Source organism: Scophthalmus maximus, chromosome 21 (genome assembly GCF_022379125.1).
Source record: "Scophthalmus maximus strain ysfricsl-2021 chromosome 21, ASM2237912v1, whole genome shotgun sequence".
NCBI classification, from domain to species: Eukaryota; Metazoa; Chordata; class Actinopteri; order Pleuronectiformes; family Scophthalmidae; genus Scophthalmus; species Scophthalmus maximus.
In genome coordinates, this window is record NC_061535.1 from 8,076,372 (window position 1) to 8,102,676 (window position 26,305).

The window sequence follows — 26,305 nt, forward strand, 5'->3', positions numbered from 1 at the left end:
TGATTTAAGAAGACTGATCATTCATTTCCCTGTGAGGACATGATTCATGTAAAGAACTCCATTTATGCAGTAGAAACTTATGAAAAAGAGGTATACACACACACACACTGAATTGCTACACAGATTTCACAGGATCAAATTTGGAGGAGGGGTGGATGTGAATATGGCAACAGCGACACAGTCGTCATTGCACTTCCTAAACTCGCCGGTACAAGTCAGGGGATCTTCCTCAATCTGGTCTGTAGTTCAGTGGACGCCGCACCAGCGACCATGTCTTTTGTTGACACTCTGCGCCAGTGGGATGAGGCTGTCACCTGTGTGGACAGAGAGGATATATCAGGAGCATTCAGGATTTTCCTGTCAATCCAAGACCCTAACTCCAAAATTTGTTTCGACATTGGCTGTCTCCATCTTCTGAGCCAAGACTTGGATGCTGCTGAAAAGGTATGTCTGACCCTCACTGGTACACTGCAGGCTACAACATGACATTTCTTTCTTTTTATTCTACTCTATGTAGCTGAAAAGAACAGGAATTTATTTTACTGTCTGAAAAGTGCAAGTCACTGAGAAAGCAGAAGTGGAATTTACAGTTTCTCTGTTCTGCAGGAGGAAGTCACAATGTTTCATCTTTTTTTTTCAGGCGTTCGATTGCAGCATTCGCAGGGACGAGCATTTGGCTGTTGCCTTCTTTCAAAGAGGAATTACCTTTTACAGAAAGCAGAGGCAGGAGACACCACTCATTTCCACATTCAAATTTCATATTTGAAAGAGATTAATAATATTTTTTTTAATTGACACAATATGATTGTGTATAATAAAATGTTATTTTACTATTACTTTTCTACTATTTTGTGATTCATCGCATGCAAATGTAATGAACTTCTTGCTGGTATCTTCCTGCTCAAAGGTACGAGGAGAGTTTGGGTGATTTCCTGCAGGCTTTCAGAGCACTAAGAGGAAACCAGCTGATAGATTACAAAGCACTTGGTCTCAGATACAAATTATATGCTTGTGACGTAAGTATTCGAAAGCCGCCAACCGTTTAACATGTTCTTGTGAAGTCTCTTTATAATGTAACTTACAAATGATTGCTGCTAGAGACAATTCTTCCTCTATTCTCAGCTGTCAAACGGTTCAGAGATCGAGTAGAGTACATTAATCCTTAACTCCCTTTTTTAATCTGCCATAATGAATCACAATTAAACTGTTTGGGTGTTTTTATTTTTCTCTGCTATTGTAAGTCAAAAATAGTGACAAGCTCCTTGCTCAATGTCAATGTTTCCTGTCACAGGTTCTCAACAATGTTGCCCTGGCTGAAGCTCAGCTGGGCAACTGGGAAAAGGCCCAGGAAAACCTTGTGAAGGCTCTGGACTTCAAGACAGAGGCCAAGCTCAATAACATTGACAGAGCTCTGCAGTCAACACTGGTCAGTCACGGTGTAGTCACTGTAATTAAGATGCCGTCTTCGCTATATTCAGCAGCTGAATGAGAATTTGACTTTGTGATGCAATTTTACCAACAGAAACAGAAAGTTTTCAAACTGGTCGAGTTCCCATTAAAATGTCTGTTCAAACCAAATAAGCACTATGTTGCTGAGCTGGAGAAGAAGGACTATCTGGGCAAAGCGAAGGTAAATACTTGACCGACATGCATGACACAGATGTTGTTATATGAACGCCATTAAACTGTCAGCCAATCCTGTAAAAAGTCAGTCAGTCAGTCACTAATCTCATCTTTACACAATACTTGGTCTTTTTAATTAAATAATACATTTGAGATATTTATTGCGAAAAATTCTAATAATATTTCAGAATGATATGTCATTTTTTTGTTTTGTTTTTTACTTTATCATCAGGTGGTTGCCTCTGTTGTTCCTCAGGATGATTTCTCTGGGTTTGCTCCCTTACAGCTTCAGGTGACAAGGGTCTAGTAAAAAACAATATCATCTGATGATAAATCTGCTTTGCCCAGCAGTATGTTATGTCAAATATATCAGAAAATATATTACATGGAATTAGTAAATCATCATGTTGGCAACAAATACATTTCAAACTGCAAACCAGCAATATTGATTGAATGTTTTGTCTTTGTGTTTAAATCTGACAGGTTGAAGATCGTCCAACTTGTCCAAAGGAACCCGAGTTTCTCAGGTAAAACAGTCCCATCTCCCTGTAATCACCATACAGACTATATGCTCACTAAATATGTATCATAATTTCAGTAGTTAGTAGCTTTGTTGTAAGCAGGTACAATTGACTGCAAATGACCTTGACACGTGGCAAGATTTTATGATAGATGATATAGCAGTGTAAAGAATTTAAATTCCTTTTAGCACTGGATGTGCCAAATAGAATAAAATCAGCTAAAAATGGGGAGAAAAACATTTCAAAATCAAGGTCAAGAAAATCTATGAATCATATGCTTCCCCAAGAGGAAAGTGCTGAATCACTGTGTAAATGTTATGATGTTTGGTGGTGCATGTGGCATCTCCTATCTTCACAGGGCTTTGGAAGGGGAACCCCACACTGTCCTGTTTGAGTTTGTTCCTGAGACCAGCGATGAGTTGGCTGTAGTGCCGGGCAACATTGTGTTTGTACTGCAGAAGGGTGCTGACAACTGGGCATCTGTTGTCTTCAATGAAAGAGTAAGATCATCACACACATAATCTGTACATCTGCAGCCTCCCTGCTATCCTGAACTTTCATTTGGCATTGACGTTTTTTCTTCTTCTGAACTATGCATTGGACCCATTATTCATAAAGCAATTTCAACACGCCTCAATCTCAATGTCAATTCTAGAGGGGACTTGTTCCGTACAACTACCTGGAACGTTTGGAGATCTCATTAGCTTCTAAACAGAATGAGGTAAGGAATTAACTTGTGTGTAGTTGACTGCTGAAATGACGTTAAAACTTACATTACAGGAGTATGAATGGATCATCTTTTGATCTTAAGATATCTTATTATTAGTTTTATAACCAGTGTAATCTTCCAAAATTTAGCTCAGGGACTTAATGTTTGTTAAATAATCTGTCTGTGGTATTTTTTTCTTAATATCTAAACATAATCTGCTGATTTCTAAAATGGCATCTGATGAAATGTGATATTTGATACTTCCTGCATAAACATAGCATCTTTATCTATTCATTTGTATTTTGAATGGCACTGTTTGGATGGGAATAACCATGGCCAGGGAATACGTAGACCTCCAAATCGTGAACCACCAACCAGACCTGAAAGGAAACCAGGTAAACAAATATGATACGATTGGATTTGACCAACCATATACCTGTTATGTTCTAATTTGTTTGTATAAGTCATTATCATAGTCACATAAGTGACACAGGGCTTTTTTCTGTATTTAAGGTCTTACTCCTAGTGAAAACAGCAGTGGAGACCTCAAACCTAAGGTACGCTGAGTCAAATGCATGTGTTGTCCGGTCCTATCCATGAGCCCAAAAAAAATGTTTAAGAGTTGCAGCGATGGAAGATGGATTTTCCTTTTTATTACTGTGACAATATGATAATTTGTCCATTGATCTCTTCCAGGATGATCAGTCTACTGACAATTCATATATTGTCAAAGTCTGTTTTACATTCAACTTTAGCATCTCAGTGCCACATGGGTCAACCTCTGCCATACTGATTGAGAGAATCAGTAAGAAACTGAATCTCCCTTCTACTGCAGTCACCTTGAGGTACATTGCACATAAAAACATCTTCTAGTTTAACAGATATATTGTTTTAGAGTTGAGTACAAGATTCAATCCTTTTGTTTGATTTAGTTTAACCCCAGAGGCCGACGAACAAAGTGTAATCGATGCCAACACAGACATGGAAAGTGTGTGGAGTCATGCCAACGGCAGGCGCATCACCTTGTGGTGTAACACCAAGGAGGTAAGAAGTGGTAGTTTACTGCAGTGCAGTGTCCTCACAAAACAGTTATTGTGGTTGATAAGGAAGCTTTCTACTTACTACTATTAAGATGAAATTTATTGACTGATAAATAAGCTCTACCTGAGAATTTCCTTTTTGTCAGGGTGGAGAAACAGCACTTATACTGATTGAACTCTGTATTCTGCACTGACATCTGAGCAGCATTATAAACACGTTTGATCCCATGTCAGGGTCCTGCATTGCAGTACAACTTTGGTTTCATCACTCTTTTGTAATTGTGAAATCACAAAAAGATCAAAATTTAAATAATTCTGCGCTGAACCCACAAAGGGCAGAAAAACAGGGTTTTGAGCACTCTGACCATACTGGAAAAACCACGAAGCGAGTGCAAACCATCCCTTGTTCCAAACTTGCTTGAGTTATGAAAGTGAGCAGAAATGACTGTGTGTGTATTGCGTTTTCAGCAAACTGATGTAAAGCCACAAAACGACATTCACTTGGTGGCACTCCATTCGTACGAGTCATCAAATCCAGAGGACCTCACTTTTCATGAAGGAGATACAATCACAGTGCTCTCTAGAGGTGAGACTCAACTCTTTTTTTATATCCCAGATATTGAGAAATCCTGCGATTTGACAGATGATTCTTAATTAAAATCTTCTTCTTTTTCTTTAGTTAACCAGGATTGGTTGGAAGGACAATGTAATGGGAACACCGGTATATTCCCTGCATCCTTTGTGGGAGAAGTTCCCGTAAATGGCCAGTGACTGAGATAAAGATAAACAAAAGTGACGAGGGACGATTATACAGTTCGGTGGCCACAGCTGAAAACTGGTCCGGTACCACAAATATCTGACAAACAACAACATTTTCAACTAATCAGGGCCTAAATTTTTAGCTTTTCTTTAAAATATTCCCTCTTTCGCAATGGTCATGAAATCGTTATCAAGTAACGGTAATAGGTTGTAACGAATCCGATTTAGTAATGTGACGATAACAACAGGGGATCTCTAGTATTGTTTTATTAATTACTTACAGCTTCTCGTAATTACAAGTGATAAACTGCACACGTGCAGCTGTAGGGAGTGATGATTCAATTATCTGTTGAAGACATTGGGGATTAGTGGTCAATTATCATGAATACGTTCCCTCCTCTTCATAGGCAATAGCTATGCCTCTCCTTCCCTCTACTGCCTTCATCACAGAGGTCTCTCCCAACTTCTGCTCTAAGCCACGCCAGCTTCGTTCTGCCAGTAAGGACGCTGAAAAGAGAGAAAGCAAACATGTGTAATTGTAATGCAAGACATTTCAAAATGTCTACCTCTGTGTATTTATGCATAATGCCTCCAGCTGCAAGGTGTAACCGTTATTGTGTCTGTGAACATTTCTGCAATAAACGTGCAGTGTATGAAATATGTGAACTCTCTGACTGTCTCATACCAGCTGAGACTGTGTTGGCCACAGTCATGCTCTGGTTCCTGAGGACTACAGAGGAACCGTGTGAGGACTCCGCAGGCTCACTGCTCAACACGCAGCGGCTTCGCAGAGCTCCGGTGATCAGAGACATGTCAGTTGCATCACCCTCCTCCTGCTGATCGGTCAAAGGCACATGACTCCGTCCACCTAGAGAGAAAAAAGAAAAAAATAATGAAATGGTTGGACTTACCATTCATTATGCTACTGATAAAATAAAAAACTCCAATATGTTCGGCTAATGGAATTTTTTTGTAGAACTGTATCCATATTAGGAACTGTGAAAACAAAGCATCCAGCATGATTAACATTTTTTGACTCTCCCCTAATGTCTTGAAATATGATAGTTAGTACAACTGATAACTGATACAACAGTATAAATAACGTAGTACACTTTGAAACTCATATATTAACTCAATAATAATCACAGTAGCAATCAGTGCAATCTAGATTAATTTTGAAATGTACGGCAAATAAACTATTATTAATATTCCAGTCACCGTAAACAAAAGCTGCATTTTAATCATTTCGGCCCCCTGTATATGAACAAGACTCTGAAAAGTTGCATTTGAATCGGGGTGAGAACAAGACATGTCACAGCTCTACCAAAAAAAAAACAACAAATTCATACTCTACTTCAGCAAACAAAAACCAACCATACATAACCTTGTCCCTCTTTACCCTCCCCTCCTAATAAATATTTCCCATACAGTCCCTTAAAATAAAGTTAAAGAGATGATTCAGGGTTTTCTGATCTGGATAAATCCCAAACACACCTGGTAGGAGATGTCGAAAGTCTGTGACATATTCCTCGGACCACTCCCTGTTCTTGTTACAGGCCACCTCCATCTCAAACGGCGTCACTACAGGTTTATAGAACTCACTTGAATCCAACAGCGAGTTCTCGGGGCATGAGATCAACACAAAAATGTCAATTTCCAGAAAGTTTGCAAGTTTGGGCACGTTCAGTTTCCCCATGGCGAACATGTAGCTCTTCTTGCCAGCCGTGCGGACGGTCTCCTTCAGCTGCTGGATGATGGCGAGGTAGTCGGCCACCCCCAGTGTGCCAACCAGGATGCCAACCACACTGGCATCCTTGGCCCTTTCTATGGCGTAATACCGCTTCATCAGTGCGCGGTTGATGCTGACCGACTCAGTCCTCCCCGTCATCGTCACGGGGTCAAAAGAACAAAACGAGCAACGATTCCATGTCATCATGAAGTTTCGCAGGGTTGCGCCTTCCTGGCCAATGTAGAACATACTGTAATCCGTTATGCTCGAACCTCTCTTCAAGGAGAACTGCCTCCCAAACTGACAAATGACCTGGCTGCTGTCTTGTTCCGACAGACAAGTGTCATTTGGTCTTCTTTTAATCTGGCCGTGACAGTAACACTGCTCCCCTTCGACAACAAGGTCTGAGGCGAGAAGGTTTGGATACTCTGGAGACAGAAGTGTGAGGAGATCGCCTGAAAAAAAGGAAATATATGTTGATTTAAGTTCCTGAGAGGGAAATTAAGAAGTGGGCTGAAGCTGCTGGTAAGAGGAAGGATCTTTGTGGGGTTTTCTTACTGATTGCATGAACATAGTTCACATCATAGAGGATTATGATTTGACTCTGTGTGTTGGGATAGAGTTCCCTGAAAGCGGAGGCGCACTGCTCCACATCCACCGGTCTTCTCTCAAACACGTACATGAGAGGCAGCCGTTTGGAGGGGCTGAGGCAGGCTCTGCCGTAGTGCACGATGCAGTCAGCTCCCACGTGCTCTGCAGCCACCTCATCCACACAGCAGCTGCTCGAGACAGTTCAAGGAAGTTGAGCGACACCTTTATCAAACAAACAGCCAAAACCACATGCACCTTTCCACTAGTAACCCAACGGTGATAATGTGGCATGATTTCGTCATGAAGCCGAGCGTGGCGTGTTAATACCTGCCATAGGATGTATCTCCTAAAATGAACGGCTTGGCATTGCAGCGTCTCTCGATCTCCGCCGCCACTGCGACTGAATCCACCAGCAGCTCATCAGGAAACTGCAGAGCAACCTGTGGACATGCAGGCAAATTGACAAAACTGAGTCAAGTTTAAACTTTCCAAATCGCGGTTTTCATTTCACAGCTCAAATACCAATGTCACGTCACGTCCTCTTTGTGTGATTTCATTGTTTGATCGTTATTTTTGGAATGTCTTTGTCATTTGGAAACAACGGACTGAAATATTGACATAGGTAAATACAAAATGTGAAAGAGATGTCCTCACCTTTTGACACTGGTGCTCGTTGATAAAGTCGCAGGTCTTCTCAATCTGATACAACTCTTCCAGTTTCTCTGGAGGAGCATTCGTCTTTGTCACTGTGACGTCTACCGCCCGCTGAATCACCGTTTCCGAGCTGCTGCTGAACGCATCAGCCATTATTGCATCGGGATACACTTAACTGAGTCTGTAAAAAAAAATTAAAAATACAACAGAGCAATCAAGCAAATGGAAGTAGAGCTGAAAGTTCTCCTGCGCGACGAGCTGTCTGACTTATTCTTGTAAGATGTGTGTTAGACATCCCAGTTAAAGCCTCAACAGACACTGTATGAAAATCTAATTAACATTTGTGAAACCTTTGTTTGATTCAAGACATCAACTGTGTTTCCACTACTCCAACAGACCAGGTCTATCTCAACACCCCCACCAAATACATTCACCCTCATCAGACCTGGACAGGACTGACCGGGGGACAGTTTAGAACTGTGTCAGATTTGTGAAACCTTCTGGACCTCGTCTTTTTTTCACACGGTATCTTGTGTGTCTGGGAAGATCTAGTCCGGACATGACGAGTATAGAGATGTTTGATCTAGACATGGTCTCAGGAGGTCTAGACAGGATCAAAGGAGGGGAAACAACTTCTTCTTCTTCTTTTTTTAAATGTTAATGTAACAATTGTTTCACAAATCTGAAACTTGTTTTTGTTTGCTGTTAATCTAGTCCAGAGTTGACAAGTTGTCTAAACTGGTCTGACGATGTGGTCTTGAAGGAGAAAGCGTTCAGTTTTGATCTTATCTCCTTCAGTTGTCAGTTGGATGTTGTACCATTTCTATCAAGGTAAAGACACTTACCTCCTCGGCTCGGTCTGCTAGCTTAGCTGCTAGTCGCCTTGACTCCACGACTCTCCGTACAACATACGTGTCAACACAAACTAGTATCCAAACTCATGATGTTTTGTACCTGCGTCAGCACACACACACATATGTTATCACAGTTTACTGTGTGTAGGTATTTGTCGGCCGCTAAACACCGTTGTTGACAACTACACACGTGTTAGCGCTAGTTCCCACAGCGGAGAACAAACACTTCCGGGTCACATATGGTTTTTCAAAATAAAAGCCAGGGCAGCTTTTACGCCTCTTTACTTATCCCTGACGGCAACAACCACTCACCTACAACAGTTATCACAACTAACACATTTCCAGGTCACTGTATTAAACACACATACAGCAAATCACGTTGTCTGTTACTTCGGGTTTATTTTTGACTACTTTGAATCCCACATGAGATTCAGTAAATCAAATCTAAACTTCTACAACATGACAAGTTTCGTCAAAATCATCACCAGGAACAGACACTTCATTTGTTAGCAGTGTATATTTATTGACAGTGAATTTCATTCAATTACATCAGTTAAAACATTTCTGAAACCACAAGCTAGAAACATACATACAGGTAAAATATCTAAAAAGTAACATAGTGGTTACATAAATCCCTTCGGAGTTCCTAGTGCCTAGTTACATCTTATTACATACATAGATAAAATAAAATATTTACACACGATTAAATAACTTTACGTCACATATTTGACAATCAGCATTATCTGATTCCTGCAGGTAGATTGAAGCTTCTTAATCACTGTCCGCTGTACGAAAACATTCATGAAGGAACATTAATTAACAATGTTACGAGGGCCAAAAATAACTCTGTTTTAGCTCATTTATTGTGTCCGTTTGTGTGAGAGATTTTTTTTAAAACGTTGAAATAGTCTTCCTTCCTTTACGACTACTTCTCAGATAATCATTTTATCAAAGAATTATGTCAAAGAATAAGAATGCAGCACAAACAAAAATTCTGATCAATGAAATGAGGTCCAAAGTGAAAGAGACTTGTTCTCCGATCCAGATGAGACACTGAAAGTTCAAGTACTACCAGAGGTCATGTGAAAGTCATAAGCACAGCCCTTGTCCTTGGTACAGCAGGTGGGCTCGAGGACCGTGTGCTCTTCTCTGATGGCCCTGGTCAAAACATCAGCTGACATGAATACTGGGGTTGTCAGAGGGGCATTCTGTTTACTGGTACCAGTTCACATCCAAATGCGATAGAACCCCAGGACCACAGTGAGACAAGTGAACACTGAACCTAAAAGAGAAGCATAAGTCAATCATTCTGTTAAATATATATTTAACATTCAACAATGCACAAGTGCCATGTCCTACCTGCAAGGTATTTTATAGTATCCAGTTTATGAGACTCTAACATGGTTTTCAAACCAGCCACTTCAGTGTCAATTTTCATGTTTGTCTGAGTCAAATGACGATCTTGCTCTGAAGTCTGTAAAAAAGAGCAGTTAGACACAGGCATCAAAGATATGCCCCACAAAAGATTAACTAGACGTCAATAACACACAAGAGCCAGCTTCTTTCAATGGCTGCACAATGCACATACTGTACATTACCATCAACTTAAAAGGAGTTGTCATAAGATAGAAAACATGTAGGTGCATTAACAGACCATTTCCATGATTTCAGTTCGTGTTTCCAGCAGCTTCCTTTCATGCTGTGCTTTCTGAAAATCATAAATATTGGTTTGCTTAGAAGAAGAGCACAGGGAGCGGGATGTAGGACACGACCATGACATGATCCATTACTGAATTTCCTCAAACACTCACCAGTTCCTTTACGCGGCTTTTCTCCAAATTCATGTCCAAAATAGTGTCTGAGCGCACTTTATTCATGACATCCTGCAAGGTGAAGACACACAAAGGAAACGCTTAACAAAATAGCTGGTAAATAATAACATCTTGAGGTGCTTCTAAAGAAATGCTTGTACCACAAAACACATGCTGAGCATATCAGGCGAACCACTTACAGCCAGTTGGACCTTGAGTAGTAGTAACTGGATCTTGAGTTTCTGGGAGGAATTTTGAAATGTTGAAAATGTGACAAACAAAAAGCAGCAAAATGATAACAGTCTTCTGCATCTGTATCATCTTATGTGACAATTTGTATTCCTCTAAATTTGTGCAGTTTTATTTTTTGGTCTAAAGACATGTTAAACAATGTTTTGCAAAGCCTTCAATTAAACATTAGCTTATATATGTTCCTGCTTTAACTTGCAAGCAGATGATGCAAGTACACGTACCTTTGTCCACATGGATGTGAATTCAGTGACCAAAGAAGCCATCAGCACAGCAACACCAAAAAACGAGCTCCCTGCTTGGGAGAACACATACCTCACTCTCAGCCAGTAAAGCGGAGAACTCGCTCTTCTCCAGGATTATCATGTCCTTCTTTACAGCTGCTATCTGAGACATCACACGCTGCAGCATTATCTCCTGCCAAACCAGTTCAGAAGAACCACTAAGTACAGCAAAGCAAAGCATTCATCTCCCACTGAGTCACTGGGCGCAAAACAGAAAGCAAAACGTTATTTCGTTATTGACATACATTGCACATTCATATTCAACAATATTACCTAAAATCAGAGCCACGTTCTGGTTGCACAATTCATATTTCATTTCTATCCAGTGACAGTGAAACAGCCACATCAGTGACCTTTATGAGAGTCGAGTCACAGCTTTTGAGTGAGGAAGAAAAACCAAAATGTACAATATACAAACCTGCTGCGTTTTGGTAACCATGTCATTATAGATGACATCCATGTTGGAGTTTGTCATCCTCACCAATACTTTCACCATCACCTCAGCTTGCTGAGTTGTGAAACCTGTTGAACAAAAAAATAATATTGATAAGAAAAAGGAGGTTGTCGATGCAGAGCATAAAAGTTAAATGAAGCGAAGAGAAGAGGGCAAACCATTTTCTTCAAAGAGTCGAACCACCGCATGCGTGTCGAAAAACAGCTTGCGGCCCTCCGAGTTTGGTATGTCTGGTTTCAGGTCGTACTGGAAGGCTCTGGTGGAGGTACTCAGCTCTGAAACACACAGAGACAATGGTGTTAAGATGGAAGAGTTGAGACAAAACTTTCAGCATTTGTACTTTTTCACTTTCTTGCTTTCTTTGTAAAATTTTGCATTACACTCAAATTTAGGTGTTAAGTATGTGTATTCTTTTCTCTTTTTTTACACATTGTCAGTGCTGGACAAACTGGACATAGTTTTTCAATATGTAGATATTGTCGCTTACATATTAACTCAAACTAGGATTTTTTTGGGGGGGGGTGGGGGGGGGGGGGTGATGTTTTTTTATAACAGAAAGCCCATAAGTTTTGTTTGGTATTTTCATATCAGAACATAAGAATTGTCGGCTGTGTGTAAGCCCTCAGCTGCTGTGGTTTCTTCAATATATCCCGTCACTGGTTCTGCTCCTGCAACAATCCAGAACCTTGATGTGATCAACACAATTTCCCGTTGTGTCAAAATAATGTAAAGGTGAAACACGATGTGTGGAACTCATCACATTATATTGTCATAATATAGAAAACATGTAGGTGCACTAACAAAAACGATCAGGAGCAGTTGAACTAAATTCACGAGTTTATAGGTATTTAACTTTATATATATAACAGTTCCCTAACAGTAATATTGAAACACACGTCCCTCTCTTTTCCTCCAAACGTGTCACCTTAACAGTGGTAAAGGTGCATATTGTGTAAATACAGCACTGTGTATGTGGGCAAAGGTTTCTATTGGAAACATGCAGCATCAGGGTCTGGCTTCACAACTCTACAAAACTGACTTGGACAAAAGAGCTGTAACTGTAGATATTATATATTATTTTATTAACCTCTCTGACCCGAGGAGGACTTTTAATTTGACAATGATTCGACATTCAGACCTGGGTTATATGTCGTTTGTCGTGGTTCTTTATTTATTCTTTATTATCGATCACACCTCGGTTACCTCTCACAGACACTTGCGTCCCGGCAGACAGATGTAACATCTTCCGCCCCGCAGCTCGTTTCTCTCCGCGCGGCTCCTCGCAGACGAAACGCGGGGAACTCGGTGATGTGTTCACGGCCGCCAGAGTCGACGCGGTCGCGAGAGAACTGCCCACTCTGTCCCGGTTAAAAGCAGACGGATCACAGCACTTCTTCTCCGGGTGGTTAAAAACAAAAAGCTTGAGTCGCGGATGACACTGTTTCAGCACCATGGTCACGACCTGCGGCCGCCGGCAGCGAGCTGAAGACAACACTTCCGTCTGAGGAGGAGTTCCACACAGCCGCTGTCAAACTTTCTTGTTCCACCTTGAAGTGACCAGTCAGAGGATCACAAATCCCTAACATCCGGCCAGGCCTTTCACAATAAAACTTATGTTTTAACTCCAGCCAAATAAGAACAGAATCTTTACATAAGCCTTTCCAAATTGAAAGCAAAAATTGACATTCAATCCTTGTAACATAAATAAGGATGAGGAAAAAAACTTTAGTCTTATAATCTAAAAGATATCACTGAGGTTTAAAGAATTTTACAGTCACAGTTACATTAAAGCTCCCCTGTGAAGGACCTTGGAAGATCTTTTAGCTTAAGTGTCATATATTCATAATTTTTTCAATAATCACCTGAATTTTCATGACCTCAGAATGAGCCCATTACATCTACATTGTGAACTGATCCTCTTCTCAGAGTCCACTATGTTTCCACAGTAGCCCAGAACAGATAAACCAAATACCGGCTCTAGAGAGGGTCTTTCATGTTTTTATGTCACCTCACCCACATAGACATAAATGGAAAGCAACACAGTGTCTTATCAAAGATAATACTTTTATAAAGCACAACTACATGATGTCGGGTCTCTACAGCACAGAATATATACACAATAACACCAAATCGAAAACGTTTGTCATTGGAAGAGAAAACTCTTATGCTTATTGCAGTATATCAACTACAAAAGCATGAGCACCTATATCTTCCTGATGGCAACAAGGAATAAAATGTGACAAGTGACATTTCAGAAATTGTTCCTTTCAGGTATCACAGGGAAATCTTATCGTATGGGAACAAAGGGAAAATTCTAAGCTCCATTGTTTTACAGTTGATTGGGTAAAATCAACCAGTGTCCTTTTATCTCATGATTATTTTACTTCAGTAAATTACTTCCAACTGGCAGCCATGTTTTTTATTGTCACCGTGTTCAACAAAGAGAGTTTAAAATATAAACCAGCATTGGATTCACTGCAATAAATGAACTGGTTTGCATCCAGACTTATGTCAGTGTATTTTTAGATAAATATCTTTCACTCCAGTAGATAATTTAGTTGCTATTACAAAATGCAATGCTTGCCAGATATGTGCAGTGTTGTTGTGCATCTTACTTGGGTTTTACAGGGGGGGAAAGTTGAGTAAATTAATATTTTGCTCATGAGAAGAGGACAATACAGACAGAAAGAGTGGATGCCAACAAAACAACAGTAAACAGCAGTAAGAACGCAAAGATTTGTTTGCGCTGACAGAGAGGCTGCTGTGCAGGCTGCTCCTCATCGACGGAGAGCAGAGCCAAGGAGGCGCTGTCTGCACTGCTGAGCGGGTCCGCGTACTGCGGCCCGTGGGGCTCCACCATCCAGCGCAGTACGTTGACCTTCATCTCCATGTCGTCAATCATGTGGTCAATTTGGCTGATCTCCTGCTCCATGGTGCTGCGCTCCTGGCTCTCCAGGCCAGCTGCTGGGGTCGGAGTCAGAGCTTGGTTCAGGTCTGGCAGACTGAGCGCCCGAGCTGCTACCTCACTGCCTCCTCCTGCAATGCCAACATCAAACTTGGTGCTTTAGTCTGTACAATGCTGAACAGTTTTTAATGTAGTCTAAAATCGATTCATAAGCAGTTGCAAAAACACCATAGTGCAAAGCAATTGCACTATGGTGTTTTTTTTGTAGCTGTGTCAGGTATGATTTCTTTCCAATGGAAATTATTTTCCACTTTGCAACGTTCTTCTATTCTTTCTTGCGGTTTGCAAACAAATTAATGGCTCTGCACCATCCTGGTGTAAAAGAGGAACTGTTGTGATGCCCCTTAGGTAAAACTGTGTCATTCATACAATGCTTAAGAGCAGGAAATGTAGGAAAGTGGCAGCATCTCCACAATACAAATCCCCACCGCTGGTGTCCGAGCAGCTCTGACCAGAGACACCACTTAATTTAATGGTGATGACAGAAAAGCAATTGACTTGCAGTCAGTCAATAGTTTAGCTGCCGTTTATGGTTTAAATGTGACATGGGAAGAATCATATTCACCTTGAAGTCCTGTTTGCACCAGGGTAGCAGTGTTGGCAAGAGAGAAAATGTCACCCATGCTGAAAACCTTGCACATGTCAACATGGAGGAGCTCTAGGCTGGAGGAGAAGGCCACCCAGAGGAGCTCCATCTCCTTACGCTGCTCCTCAGGCAGGCTCTTGTCCCGCAGGTGAGAGGTCAAGTGATGGCAAATGGACGCAGCCAACTTTTGGGCCTTTTCTCTCGTTTGTCGCAGCTCGTCCCGCAGCTGCAGGCTGTCTGTGCATCCACCAACACATGAGGCCAAGTGCCGGTAACATGCTACAACCTGTGTGAGGAAGAGGAAACAAAAATGTAAGGTCTTGAGGGAAACGGGTGATGAGGCAAGGATCTGTACTATTCTTTTGTAACTCAAAGGGAATGTCTAGTTTGTTATGGACATGCCCTTCCTTGTCCACATCACCTGTTCAACTATACAGTAGATTCCCTAATCACTTCTAAATCAAGTATTGTACATCCATCAGCCTTCTCAGGAGACACCCACCAATGAAGACAAGCTCACTCACATACATGAGTGCATCATGGCAGAAATAAACACTATGAATTGATTTTAAAGTCTAGAAAAAAACATACACATCCACCTCAGTCTTAAGCTGCATGAAACAGTAACTGGAAAATGTGGGAAAGGGAACAGTAACAGTTCCATGTTCCCAGTCATGTGGCAACAGTGTTTTATTACCTTGAGGCATTATATTAACCCTGCGGGATTAGCAGGTCTGGTTTCAATAATAAAATATTATGAATAATCTACTTATCATTGATCTATTTCTAGCTAAGCCAAAACAACCTTGCACGCTCAGAGTAATGGTGGCTCATTTTCAAGACATGGACAGAGGAGACGGGGGAACAAAACAATGATAACTACATTATTTTTATGGTATTTGATCATTTCTGGTTTCCTAAAAGTTGTATTTTTACAAGATTTGAACCTTGGATACCAATCACATAAAAAGATTCACTTTGGATCATTCAACTTGTAATCAAGCAATTAAGTTCATTAAAAATAGAAATACATGATTATTACAAGGTGCAACTCAAATAACTCTTAGTGGGTTTTACAACAAACTGCAGTCTATAGACATTATTTAACTCAGACGCTCGCCTCGAACGAACACAAAGATGCAGTGGACCAAGAAATTCTTTTCACTGAGAGAGCTTTTTTAGCCAGAGGGGAAAAACATGCTTCAATGTCTTGTTTAGCTTGTGGAATACAAATATAGTAATTCAAAAGAAAGTAGTGAAGATTGTGTAAATGCTGATGCTCAACATATTTAACTTTAAATAAATCTTCCCCCACTATTAAGCAATACTGGACTGCCCCTTTATTAGTCAAATATTTGCATTAAAATACAGCAGACGACATCTCAGTAACTATATAACACCATCAACCTCACTGATTGTTTCTGACATTGCATTTTCAGAAATGTATATTTGATGGGAACCTGCAGACAAAATACAGTAATAAATGTAACTGAGGAGAAACAGCATAAAAAAGTTAAAATATCAAGGGTTTTTACCTTTATCAAAGACTGCAGCAGAGCTTCTCCATCAGCCAAAGCCTTGTCTGTGCCAACTGTGCAATCATCTCCCACTTTGTTATTTACAAGTGGCATGAGGATGACTGGTCCGGAGTCTCAGACTCTGCCGCAGCAGGCAAGATGTTGGCCCAGCGGCCCCTCACTTCTCTGGCTGCCCCCGCTCCGGTGCTTCCCCTGAAAGATGCTTCATTCGGTGGCAGAGGGTCGAGGAAGACTCAAATCCCGCATGATGAATCGCAATATTTCCACTCCTGTCACACTTTATCGCAATTACAGGTGTTAAACATATTTAGGAGGCTGGGAAGCAAAATGACCCACAAAGAGCAAGAAGTGGGAAAGTCAAAGTAATGATTAAAAAAAAAAATTGTAATAAAAGTGATGCAACACTTAAGCAAGGTGCTAATCCTGTGACTGACCCCTTTGCACTGAAGCAGGCTAAGACGAACAGCTAATCTCATTAAGGAGCACTGGGACCAGAGAGATACAAGAGCAGCTGGCTGTCGACCACAATGGTCCTTTCACTGACTGATGGGAGGCTGTGCTCCGTTACCTCATGCACATCACTTGATACACCTCATTCACTCAACTGTACAAGTCAATATGCTACATAACATATTTCATAAGCATGATGGGAATATTATACTCAGATTTTCTATATCGTAATGGCTAAGGATGGAAATATTTCACTGACTGACTGTAAAGAGATTAATAAGTTAAAGTTGTATATGGCATCTTTGTCCTGTCAGGGTCTTTTGTGGGTCACTTTCCCCTCAGGCTCTTCAGATAATGGATGGCCTCATTTGACCAGGCGGATGAAAAGTTCTGCGTGTACAAGAATTCCTTTGCGTGATGTTTCTATTGCAGAGTATATGTGCATGTATAACAAGCTTTTTATCTGCAAAAAGCATGCATGTGTAAGCTGTGACATGACATCAATGCACTGGTGCTTACTGAAGAATATGATTAAATCAATTGAGATAAAAAAAACAACTTCATCCCTGCAAGTCTGATTAATTTCATTTTTATTTAAAAAAAATACATCACAAGAAAAACATTTCACCTGAATAAAAGATGTTAAAATAAATAGTTGTTTGGGTTTCTTTCCCAGGTATACCCTAAAAACCTTTTTTTAAAAACCTTTTCAGTGGTTTGCAGTGGTTCGAACAGTTTTCCTTAGTATTCGGCCAGACGCACCCTTTCGTGGAGAAGTGACCGCTTCCCTGATGTTGGCGAGCAGGCCTCGCTTCACCTTGGGCTGCACGGGGGACTTCTGGGAGAGCTTGGCAACTTCTGCCTTTAGTGAGGCAATCTCCTGGTCCTTCTCAACATTCTGCCGGAGGGCGTCCTCCAAATATTTTTTCTTAATTGGAAAAAAAACAAACATTGAAACTACATACAATGATTTCCATCCTGGGAACATGTCAAATAATTCAAATTCTATTATTCTTAAAGGTCATTATAAGTACAATTAAATCTTTATCATTTTGAGCTTTCATCATTTACTTGCTGCCCTCAAACCCCTGCCCCACTTTATATGATCCCACTTCACCTGGTCATCAGACTTCATCTGCAGAGCCTCCAGATCAGCTGATTTCTCCAGGAAGCCATCTCTGATCTTCTGAAGTGTTTCACTTAGATCCATCAGTCTTTTCTCCAGGGACAAAATCAACTGAAGACAAAATATTAAAATAATTACATGAGTCCAATTTTGACAAGGATATACAATCAGTTACACAGATTCTGTCATTGTTACCTGTTGTTTATCCTCACACATCCTCTCGATGGCACATTTTTCTTTGTATAGGCGTTTGCATCGATCGTCCCGTTGGGTAGAAAAAGTCAACTCTGCTATTACAGAGAGAAAATACTGGTGAATGTCGGGAAATGTTAACAAATATATATCACCATGTAACTTCCCCACCCGTTAACTTATATTAAAACTATACTTGTGTATCACAAGTTTGATGAAAAATTGAAGGGAAAATATGCAAGTCAGACATTATTTTTTGAAAAACAATTTTACATACATTTACAAAACTCAGTTTTTAAACAGAGTTGTCTGTAGAGGGTATTTCCCTAAAACAGCGTCTTGCTCACCTGCTGCTTCTGCCGCTTTACATGTTTGCGTCTGGGACGACTGGTCCAATGATGGAACTGCTGACACTCCTTTGGTCTCCAACTCCGCCACTTTACGTCTGAGGGCCTTCACACACGGTAAGAGTCAAATTTTATGCTTTAACGATAACTCCCAAAAATTCGGTTTCACTACATAACATGGTACATTACCAGGCTGCTGTACAGCATAACTGACTACTTGCAATTTGATAAAAAAAAAAAACTCTGGCATTTTGACTTTGAACTAAAACCCTGGGGATTTGAACAGTGCGTATCTGAGGTTAAGGCCGACCTGTTAATGGCCAGGAAAACAAAACAACAAAAAATACAACATACCTCTACTTTCTCCTCTTCCGCTATGAATTCATCCAGAGGCACGTAGTCGTCTTCCAGATTGTTCATGGCACTCTGGTAGGCATGCTTTTTGATTGCATCCTTGTACATCTCAAATGTGTTCTCCAGCTTTTCTTGGTAGCTCTCCTTCAGCTGTTCTATCTGACGACTACACATTAAAGCAATTTTATTCACCAAGTCTGTGACTGAAAAAAACTGTTTACTTTGGAAGACTGATGCTCAAATTATAATAAATGAAAATACGAAATGTTTTACATTCTGCACCAAACATAAATTTGACAATAATACAAGGCCACATATGCAAGAATAAATGAATTAACATACGTGCGGAGTTCTTCGCTCTCCATGAGCTGTTGTATCATTGCATCTCCCATTTCCTTACGGATATCCATTTCCTGTACTAGGTTTCTTCTTCTCTCAGCCAGGAGTTTTGTTCGGAGGCTCTCAATCATATTCACAAGCTCCTAAGAGAGTTTAAAAGTAAAACATTTACCGGAGGTAATTACAATATGGTGGTGACCTTGTCGTTATACAATCCCCAGTATAACACTACTTGATGACTTGATATTTTTCGAAGAAACTGTTTGAATGTGATAAGGACCAGTAGTTGTACATTCTGTGGCAGCAAAGACATGTTGGCCTCGTCCTCTTCATCAAGCAGCTCGTCTTCAGACAGGTAGCTCTCCAGGGCCTGGTCGTCTATCATCCCATTCTTCACCAGAGGTTTGCCATCACGACCGACCAGACAAGGAGCCAGAAATCCCAGAGGCTTGTCAGGGATTACCTGCAACACCTGCAGTCCAAACAGGTGACATTAGCGGTGCACCGGATGTGCCTACAGTACAAAGAGATTCTTCATGATCTGATTCCTCATCGTGTCGTCAGGCTAACCTGTTTGGCCACGGCAGAAAATTTCATAACGTGGAGAGTCTCGTCATAGGTGGAAGCACACTGGTTGATGTTGACGATCATCGACCCTCTTCCTTTGCCGCAGAAAACAGCCTGGAAGAGCTTGGTGAGTTTGCTCTCTCGGAAAGGAATGTAGCTGCTCTTCATTCTGATGAACACCACGGGAGGGAAAGAGCACGTTAATACAAACCTACCAAACAATTCCCAGGTCATGCATAATACCACAATGAGCATGAACAGAAGTTTGCTATAAGTCATTTACAGTTTAAACATCTGACACGTTTATAACCAACTGTACCGCTCTGTCTGATTGTTTCGAAGCGCAGTGATGCACTTCCCCAGGATGAGCAGGGAGTTGTTTATGTTTCCCGCCTCCTTCAGCCGCTCTCCAAATGTCTTGGTTTTGTTGCACCGTTCTGAGCCAGCCAGGTCACACAGAGAAAACCTGAGAGAGAGAAAAAAAATCTGTTTTATACTTATTTCCTGTATTAAAACTCTGATCATAATGTACAAAAAATGTACATATGTGAAATTTTTCAGTGATTATGGTGCTTGGACAGAAACTATTACGTCAACGTTCAAATATTAATGGCAACTCTACAAGCTACTTACTCTGAGATCCTTTTAACTTCACCACCATCAATCTTGAGTAACTTCATGGTAAATATGCTGTGGCTGTAATGAAAGCTGGCATGAATTTCGCAAACAGAGGATGACACCAATTATGGAAAATATGCAGTGGGAAAAAAACAACAACGATTGCCTTCTGCTTGAGGACTGGTTCATCTTAGTGGCTGCAGCACTTCTGTTTTTGTTTCCAAAGTGCAGTAGTTTGTAGGCTTCACCCAGGTTGTGGATGTTAATCCACTGGAGGTCTGAAATAAATTAAGGCAATTTTTGAGCAACATTCTAAAAAAATATCTTACTGGTACTTCAGAACTGAAGATAAAGGCATTCTCAAACCTTTAACATAAGCATTCCCGGCACCATTGTCACACACTCGAAGAGCGGCACGTTTCTTGGACTTGGAGCACAGCGACGGTTGAAGCAGATCATATACACACTCGTTGTAGATTTCAAAGAATGCCACCCATAAAGCAAACTGACTGCTGCCTGCTTCTGTTGTCCAACATTAAGGGAGGAGGAGGAGTAGAGAGCACAGAGGGAAACCAAATCAAAAGAAACTAATGTCAGAGGAAGATCATTATTCCTGCCTGAAACCCTGAAGGGACAACTGACATTTAAACTATGTTTATCACAAGATATATCACATGTTTAGTGAGTTGAGTAAATGAGAGCTACCTGTTTGATTGTTTGACAGAGCACTGGAAGCACAGGGTAAGGGCTCCGATCCACTACTGGCCCTGAGAGGATCACACTCCTAAGATGTGGGCAAAGACGTAAACACGTTATGAATGTTGTTGTGGCTCATTCCAGCTTACTTTTGATTCCAAGCAGAGCTGAGGAAACATCTTTCCTATGAAGTGCTCACCTCTTTGACTGTGGCAAAAATGGCAGCTTTAGCACCTCTCTCCTGCTTGACTTGGTCAGGACCCAGGTACTGTGCTTCATTTCTGAGGTAGGGTTTCACGTCCATCCCCTCATACTGGTCACTTCCAATGTGGTGAAAGGTGGCGTCCAGCACTCGGGGGAGTATTCCCGGATCTTTTGGGGTCCCTGAAACATTAAACACACTTACACTGACCAAAGAACTTCACAGGATTCTTTTAATTGTTTTTCATAACGGTGGTGTATTTACCTTGGATTGTGAATGTTTTCCCAGCGTTGGTTACTCCATAGCTGAATATCAGCGCATTCTTTCCATCCAAGAAATCAGACATTTGGCTTTTGACTGTGTTCTCATAGAGCTCAGCCTGTGTCGTCTCCGATCCAAAAATCTAAGAGCCAATAACGTGATAAAGTTTCTAGTAGAGCCGATCGATATGGATTTTTGGAGGCTGATGCCAATAGAAATATTCAAGAGTCAAAAATGTATTGATATATCAGCCAATATATACATATTAAAACAAAATTTGGCAATGATCCCTAAGATGTCGTCAACAAACTCTTATGACAAGGAAATGTAATGGATAGTTGATATTTTATCGTTTATTCATTAACTTACATGGAACTTGAATTAAAATAAACTTCCATATTCATTGTAGTGTGACACTTGTGGTTGGAAATTTATCTATGTCCCCATCTCAAATTGCATTTTTCAGGTGCTGCTGACCTGTGAGAAGGAGAATTTGTGGATTGACATGCCGATGCCCTTCTCGCTGCTCTTCATGGTGGCAGAACCCTTCGGTGCATTCAGTGACACCGTCTGGCTGTTTTCGATCACCACACAATCCTGAGAGGAAAACAAAAGAGGACCATCGAAAGTATTGTGTAGCTTTGTCTACAGGAATTTTTGTATAAGGCACACAGGGGAGGGTCTAGTCCAAAAGCTCCCTTTTCATTGATTGTTACTATATTTCAGATTTATGTAGGGTAAAAATAATAGTTTCATCAAATTGATGGCTTGTTGTGTGAGCCATAGCTCACAAGGTGCATTTTACCAACAGCCCTGAAACCTTTTACTCCATTAGTGAGTGAACAGCATCCGTTCGGCAGTGTTAACTACATTTTCCTTCATTATCCTTTCTCAAATCTTTTATATATCTTCGGAACCGCCAGACAAGTACAAGTGTGTCACTAATCAACAGCAGCTCCCACCTCCACTGTTTTGTGTATCATAACAGACAGACTATACCTGGTCTTCGTTGTCAACCAGCTCCTCTCTGGAGAAGGGCCTGACTCGGAGGTAAACTCTCATGGTCTGCGGCTCTGCATCGCCTGGCATGTCGGTCTAGGAACAAAGACAACAGTCACACTGGGAACCAAACTCAGCTGAGGTTGGCATCACGTCATACAGTAAATCCGGTTTGATGCAAAATGACTGGGGAATCTGTACTGTACTGTATTACTGTTTGATGATAACATTACCTGGTGGGGTGAGGTGCTGACAGTAGGAACATCGCAACAAGTCAGATCCATGTCATCAGGCTGTTGAGTGTTTTCTTCAGCAGTCAGATCACTGATTGTACTCATCTTTGAACAATACGGCTCCAAAAAGTCAGTTAACTCGCTGACTTCTGTGGTAACCAACTCTGCACAAACAAAAGCTGTGAGGGCCCCTGTCTCTGAAGGTATGTTTTAGCCTTAATATGACTTATTCAAGCGTGATGGACGCTACAGGCCGGTCTGCTCATGTTCTCCCACTGAAAATCACAAGCAGCATGTAATCAATTTTAAATGAAGGCAGGTGAGAAGTGAAGCAAATCAACAGGGGTGACCAGAGAGCTCTGCTGGGTTCAGTTCAGAGGGGAAGTATATCACAGACGGAGGGTCACCGCTGACGAAAGGTATGAAGATTTCTGCTCAATCACACAAGGACATGAACAGACTTGTCCGTCCATCCATTATCTATACCACTTTATCCTCGAAGTGGTTACGGGGGCCAGAGCCAATCCCTGCTATAGGTGGAGGTTCGCAAACTACACAGAAATGGCCTGGATTTTAGATATTAATTAAGAACCTCCTTGCTGTGAGGTGACAATACTAACCACCACACCGACTCACTATGTCCTCAGTGGGAATTATTTTTTAGAGTAGAGATGATACTAAAGCCAAAGAGAGAAATTATATCAGAAATGTGACAGGGGAATTCAGAAACACACTCATACAAATCTAGTGACTTATGACTTATTGTCAATATTTTAGTTCAAGGCAGGTAAGTTTTATCTTTAGACAGGTGATTGCAGTCTGTAGCAGCTACATGAAAGAAGCAGGAGTCCTGGACATTCCTGCATGTAATTTTTCCTCAGAATGAAGAGATGGAGTTGTGAAATTTTTTACAATGTGGGGAACGTGTTAAGACTCAAAGGAGAGCCAGTATGTGCAGAGGATGAATGCAAGTTAACACATCTAAGATTCAATTATTTCACCATTCATTGTAGCTGGAGTTTTTCTGCATATTGTAAGCTGTAAAAATGTTCAGTCTTCTCCCATTTGAATGCCTGGTAGCAGCAGTTTGGATTTAAAAAAATGTACATTTTCAAAAGGTGGATGAACTGGACAGCCTCGTGTTATCTATTCTATTAAGTAGTAGAGGCTGGTTTAAATAATTAGTTCCCCATTTCTTTACCAGTTTTTTCATTATTAATTGAAATGAAAAGAAAGCCTCAATAATAAAATTACACTAACCCAGTGATCACTCAGTGAAATAAGCTCATCTGCTGTGATTTATGTTGCTTCCATTACAATTTTGAAAAGACTGACTGAGATTACTGGTTAATAGTTTAACACAAGCACCACACACCTTTCTACTTTCAAAAATTATCAGAGGACAAAACACCACATCAGTTGCCTTATTAATTTCTTTAATGAATCATCTGCGTTGTTTATGCGTCTGCGATGGTTACTTCAACCTCTACACCAGGTTCGATGCTGATGGAAGTGATCTGCTTGACGATTTCAGATGGACTGTGCAGATCGATCAGACGCTTGTGGATCCTCATCTGGAAGCGATCCCAAGTTTTGGATCCCTCACCGCAGGGAGTCTTTCTGGTGGTGATGCGCAGAGTCTGAGACGGGGCAGAAAAACAGAATTTAGTTAATCAAATATGAAAACAGGAAGGAAATGAAAGAATATGGCAAAGACATTGGATGATTAATTTCATGTCTACTCAGCGTTTACCAGCAAACATATCTTGGTGCATGCCTGCATGCGAGTTTTGTACAATGAGTCTTATACTGCGTACATTATAGACTCAACACCTTAAGTATCAGCTTGAATGATAAATTCCATTTATTTTACCTTGGTTGGCATGCGGACAGGTCCCTTCACCTTCAGGCTCTTCTCCTTGGCGCCACGGATCAAGTCTGCGCAGACTGGGGGCGACAAAACAAATTCAAACTTTAAAACAATTAAAGAAAACATCAGGTCAGGTTTTTATTTTTTTAATTGCAGCTCAGAATAGCGTATAACGTCGTCAGGGTGCATCACGATGGAATTTTTATCCTCATTGCTCAGGTCTGGGTTTCATTCAGAACAATACATTTATTAATGCTTAATTACCCTTCTCCAGAGACTTGACGTTGCGGCTGGTGAGGGTGATGCGGATGCGGTGAATGGCAACCTCAGCTTCCACAGGTGCTTTACCAGTGTCCTTAAAAGCCTGCAAGCACCGAAACAACAGTTAAAGGGTTATCAAAAGACTTGAGCGGTCGCTAATAGGAATAAGAAAGTAATTAATTTCATAACTAAGTGCCCAATTCACAAATGTTAGTGTAGTCACCAACACTGACAAACCATAGATGTGTTTAGTTACTGCTGAGCGTTTGCAAGCTGAACTGATTACTCCAGATGGATCAAGACTTTTAACACATTGGAGTTTTACGTAGAGCACCTAAACGCAGCACCTGCTAACGAGCACGTGCGGCAACAAAAAGACAAAGCATTTTTGCTTCGCAGACAACGTTGTCTAGATTTAAGTGTACGTAGATTCCCACGTCAGTTTCGGTTGGTTAAGATTTCACAGATTGCCCCGATAATCATTCGTTATTGTTGATGAATGTGATGACTTGGCTGAACTCCTCGACAAATCCACTCAGTCAAAAAAATACTATACTTCACGTAAGTCTTTAATGGAAAGACGTCGTTTCTGCCTTCATTTTCACAAATGCTTCACATACTGAGACACAATCGAGAAGTCAAAATACTTCATCGGGGGTAAATGGTCAAGACATTGCTTTTAGTGCTTTGAAAGTTAAGTTTGTCCTAAAAGCCCGACTGAGACCCTGTCAAAAGTATGGACTTTACTCATAACCGCAACACTGATTTTCAATAAATGCATAGGTCCCCTTTTATTGACGTATTGTGGCGGGACGACTACTTCCAGCGACAGTAGCCGTCGGTGCTAACGTTAGCTACGCGACACCGTAGAATTCTTATCAGAAAATTCGGGCATACAGTTATCAAATCATTAGCAGAAAAAGCTTCATAGGTACACAACCACAGTTATGTTCAAACAGCACGTACCATTGTGATTATTCCTGACCGACTTATTCGAGAGAATTCAAAGCGAACAGCGGTGAGCCAGGAACGGGTGCAACCAACGTGGTTAGCTCCTCAGGAAAAGGCTGAACAAGAGGCCAGACCCTCCCTATGTACTGAACATCCGGGCTCCTGGGACTTCTTCTTTGGTGTTTTAGATGGAACCGTGATCCACAGCGGCACCTACTGGTGGCCACGCTGCTTTGTAGTTTCTGACTTTGCCACTAGGGGGCAGGGAACAGACGTGTCAAGAGAATTTTCGTATATTGGTATATCCGGTTTTACTTTCAAAATAAGAAGAAATGTAAGAAAAGTGAAAACTGAAATTACCTGTATTTTTGAACGGTTGTCATAGTTTCATTATTCGTGTATTCGACTTTATGATTTTGGTATATGATTTGACTTTTTTTTTTTTTAAATTGATGCTTTTATTATGAAAGAG

General features: G+C 40.9%; 6 protein-coding genes and 1 non-coding gene across 15 annotated transcripts; 1 reads left to right on the forward strand and 6 right to left on the reverse strand.

Annotated features, from left to right (window-relative positions):
• The first annotated feature begins 198 nt into the window (after positions 1 to 198).
• Positions 199 to 5,603, forward strand: ncf2 (neutrophil cytosolic factor 2). 3 transcript variants are annotated; one of them, XM_035618584.2, is made up of 16 exons: positions 199 to 444; positions 641 to 723; positions 908 to 1,016; positions 1,292 to 1,426; positions 1,523 to 1,630; positions 1,856 to 1,915; positions 2,107 to 2,150; positions 2,503 to 2,644; positions 2,800 to 2,865; positions 3,194 to 3,248; positions 3,367 to 3,410; positions 3,550 to 3,698; positions 3,786 to 3,897; positions 4,362 to 4,479; positions 4,573 to 4,669; positions 5,341 to 5,603. In XM_035618584.2, exons 1-15 carry the CDS (start codon positions 271 to 273, stop codon positions 4,662 to 4,664), a joined length of 1,491 nt encoding a protein of 496 aa, XP_035474477.1. In that variant the 5' UTR covers positions 199 to 270; the 3' UTR covers positions 4,665 to 4,669; positions 5,341 to 5,603. The 3 variants fall into 3 exon arrangements, with proteins under 3 accessions (XP_035474477.1, XP_035474478.1, XP_035474476.1); XM_035618585.1 differs by lacking the exon at positions 5,341 to 5,603 and adding an exon at positions 5,060 to 5,312; XM_035618583.1 differs by lacking the exon at positions 5,341 to 5,603 and having other exon boundaries at positions 200 to 444; positions 4,573 to 5,312.
• On the reverse strand, positions 4,903 to 8,717 carry dph2 (diphthamide biosynthesis 2). Of its 4 annotated transcripts, none has more exons than XM_035618586.2 (7): positions 8,472 to 8,717; positions 7,627 to 7,807; positions 7,300 to 7,412; positions 6,940 to 7,160; positions 6,147 to 6,836; positions 5,338 to 5,520; positions 4,903 to 5,159 (listed from the first exon to the last, which is right to left on the reverse strand). In XM_035618586.2, exons 2-7 carry the CDS (start codon positions 7,777 to 7,779, stop codon positions 5,032 to 5,034), a joined length of 1,488 nt encoding a protein of 495 aa, XP_035474479.1. In that variant the 5' UTR covers positions 7,780 to 7,807; positions 8,472 to 8,717; the 3' UTR covers positions 4,903 to 5,031. The 4 variants fall into 4 exon arrangements, with proteins under 4 accessions (XP_035474479.1, XP_035474481.1, XP_035474483.1 ...); XM_035618588.2 differs by lacking the exon at positions 8,472 to 8,717 and adding an exon at positions 8,072 to 8,219; XM_035618590.2 differs by lacking the exon at positions 8,472 to 8,717 and adding an exon at positions 8,087 to 8,197.
• A 265-nt stretch (positions 8,718 to 8,982) lies between these two features.
• Positions 8,983 to 12,833, reverse strand: mcur1 (mitochondrial calcium uniporter regulator 1). Of its 2 annotated transcripts, none has more exons than XM_035619660.2 (9): positions 12,473 to 12,833; positions 11,437 to 11,553; positions 11,243 to 11,346; positions 10,856 to 10,957; positions 10,492 to 10,533; positions 10,292 to 10,363; positions 10,135 to 10,188; positions 9,840 to 9,954; positions 8,983 to 9,762 (listed from the first exon to the last, which is right to left on the reverse strand). In XM_035619660.2, exons 1-9 carry the CDS (start codon positions 12,729 to 12,731, stop codon positions 9,707 to 9,709), a joined length of 921 nt encoding a protein of 306 aa, XP_035475553.2. In that variant the 5' UTR covers positions 12,732 to 12,833; the 3' UTR covers positions 8,983 to 9,706. The 2 variants fall into 2 exon arrangements, with proteins under 2 accessions (XP_035475553.2, XP_035475554.2); XM_035619661.2 differs by having other exon boundaries at positions 12,482 to 12,831.
• Positions 12,834 to 13,375: 542 nt separating this feature from the next.
• LOC118291243 (regulator of G protein signaling 9 binding protein) lies at positions 13,376 to 16,860 on the reverse strand. The gene is made up of 3 exons (XM_035619343.2): positions 16,365 to 16,860; positions 14,809 to 15,115; positions 13,376 to 14,314 (listed from the first exon to the last, which is right to left on the reverse strand). The coding sequence occupies exons 1-3, from the start codon at positions 16,458 to 16,460 to the stop codon at positions 13,938 to 13,940; spliced, it is 780 nt and encodes a 259-aa protein (XP_035475236.2). The 5' UTR covers positions 16,461 to 16,860; the 3' UTR covers positions 13,376 to 13,937.
• A 530-nt stretch (positions 16,861 to 17,390) lies between these two features.
• Positions 17,391 to 24,025, reverse strand: zgc:56231 (uncharacterized protein LOC406257 homolog). Of its 3 annotated transcripts, none has more exons than XM_035618938.2 (18): positions 22,752 to 24,025; positions 22,519 to 22,614; positions 21,997 to 22,116; positions 21,523 to 21,661; positions 21,256 to 21,440; positions 21,066 to 21,144; positions 20,727 to 20,882; positions 20,527 to 20,638; positions 20,376 to 20,438; positions 20,062 to 20,208; positions 19,746 to 19,911; positions 19,468 to 19,647; positions 19,179 to 19,318; positions 18,837 to 19,002; positions 18,483 to 18,588; positions 18,139 to 18,233; positions 17,935 to 18,054; positions 17,391 to 17,745 (listed from the first exon to the last, which is right to left on the reverse strand). In XM_035618938.2, the coding sequence occupies exons 1-18, from the start codon at positions 22,854 to 22,856 to the stop codon at positions 17,527 to 17,529; spliced, it is 2,394 nt and encodes a 797-aa protein (XP_035474831.1). In that variant the 5' UTR covers positions 22,857 to 24,025; the 3' UTR covers positions 17,391 to 17,526. The 3 variants fall into 3 exon arrangements, with proteins under 3 accessions (XP_035474831.1, XP_035474829.1, XP_035474828.1); XM_035618936.2 differs by having other exon boundaries at positions 18,139 to 18,230; positions 19,456 to 19,647; XM_035618935.2 differs by having other exon boundaries at positions 19,456 to 19,647.
• Positions 24,026 to 24,174: 149 nt separating this feature from the next.
• rps20 (ribosomal protein S20) lies at positions 24,175 to 26,005 on the reverse strand. Its single transcript, XM_035618941.2, has 4 exons — positions 25,849 to 26,005; positions 24,886 to 24,985; positions 24,625 to 24,698; positions 24,175 to 24,391 (listed from the first exon to the last, which is right to left on the reverse strand). The coding sequence occupies exons 1-4, from the start codon at positions 25,849 to 25,851 to the stop codon at positions 24,209 to 24,211; spliced, it is 360 nt and encodes a 119-aa protein (XP_035474834.1). The 5' UTR covers positions 25,852 to 26,005; the 3' UTR covers positions 24,175 to 24,208.
• Positions 24,772 to 24,838, reverse strand: LOC118291569. The gene has a single exon (XR_004786711.1). It is a non-coding gene; the product is annotated as a small nucleolar RNA U54 (small nucleolar RNA).
• Positions 26,006 to 26,305: the final 300 nt, after the last annotated feature.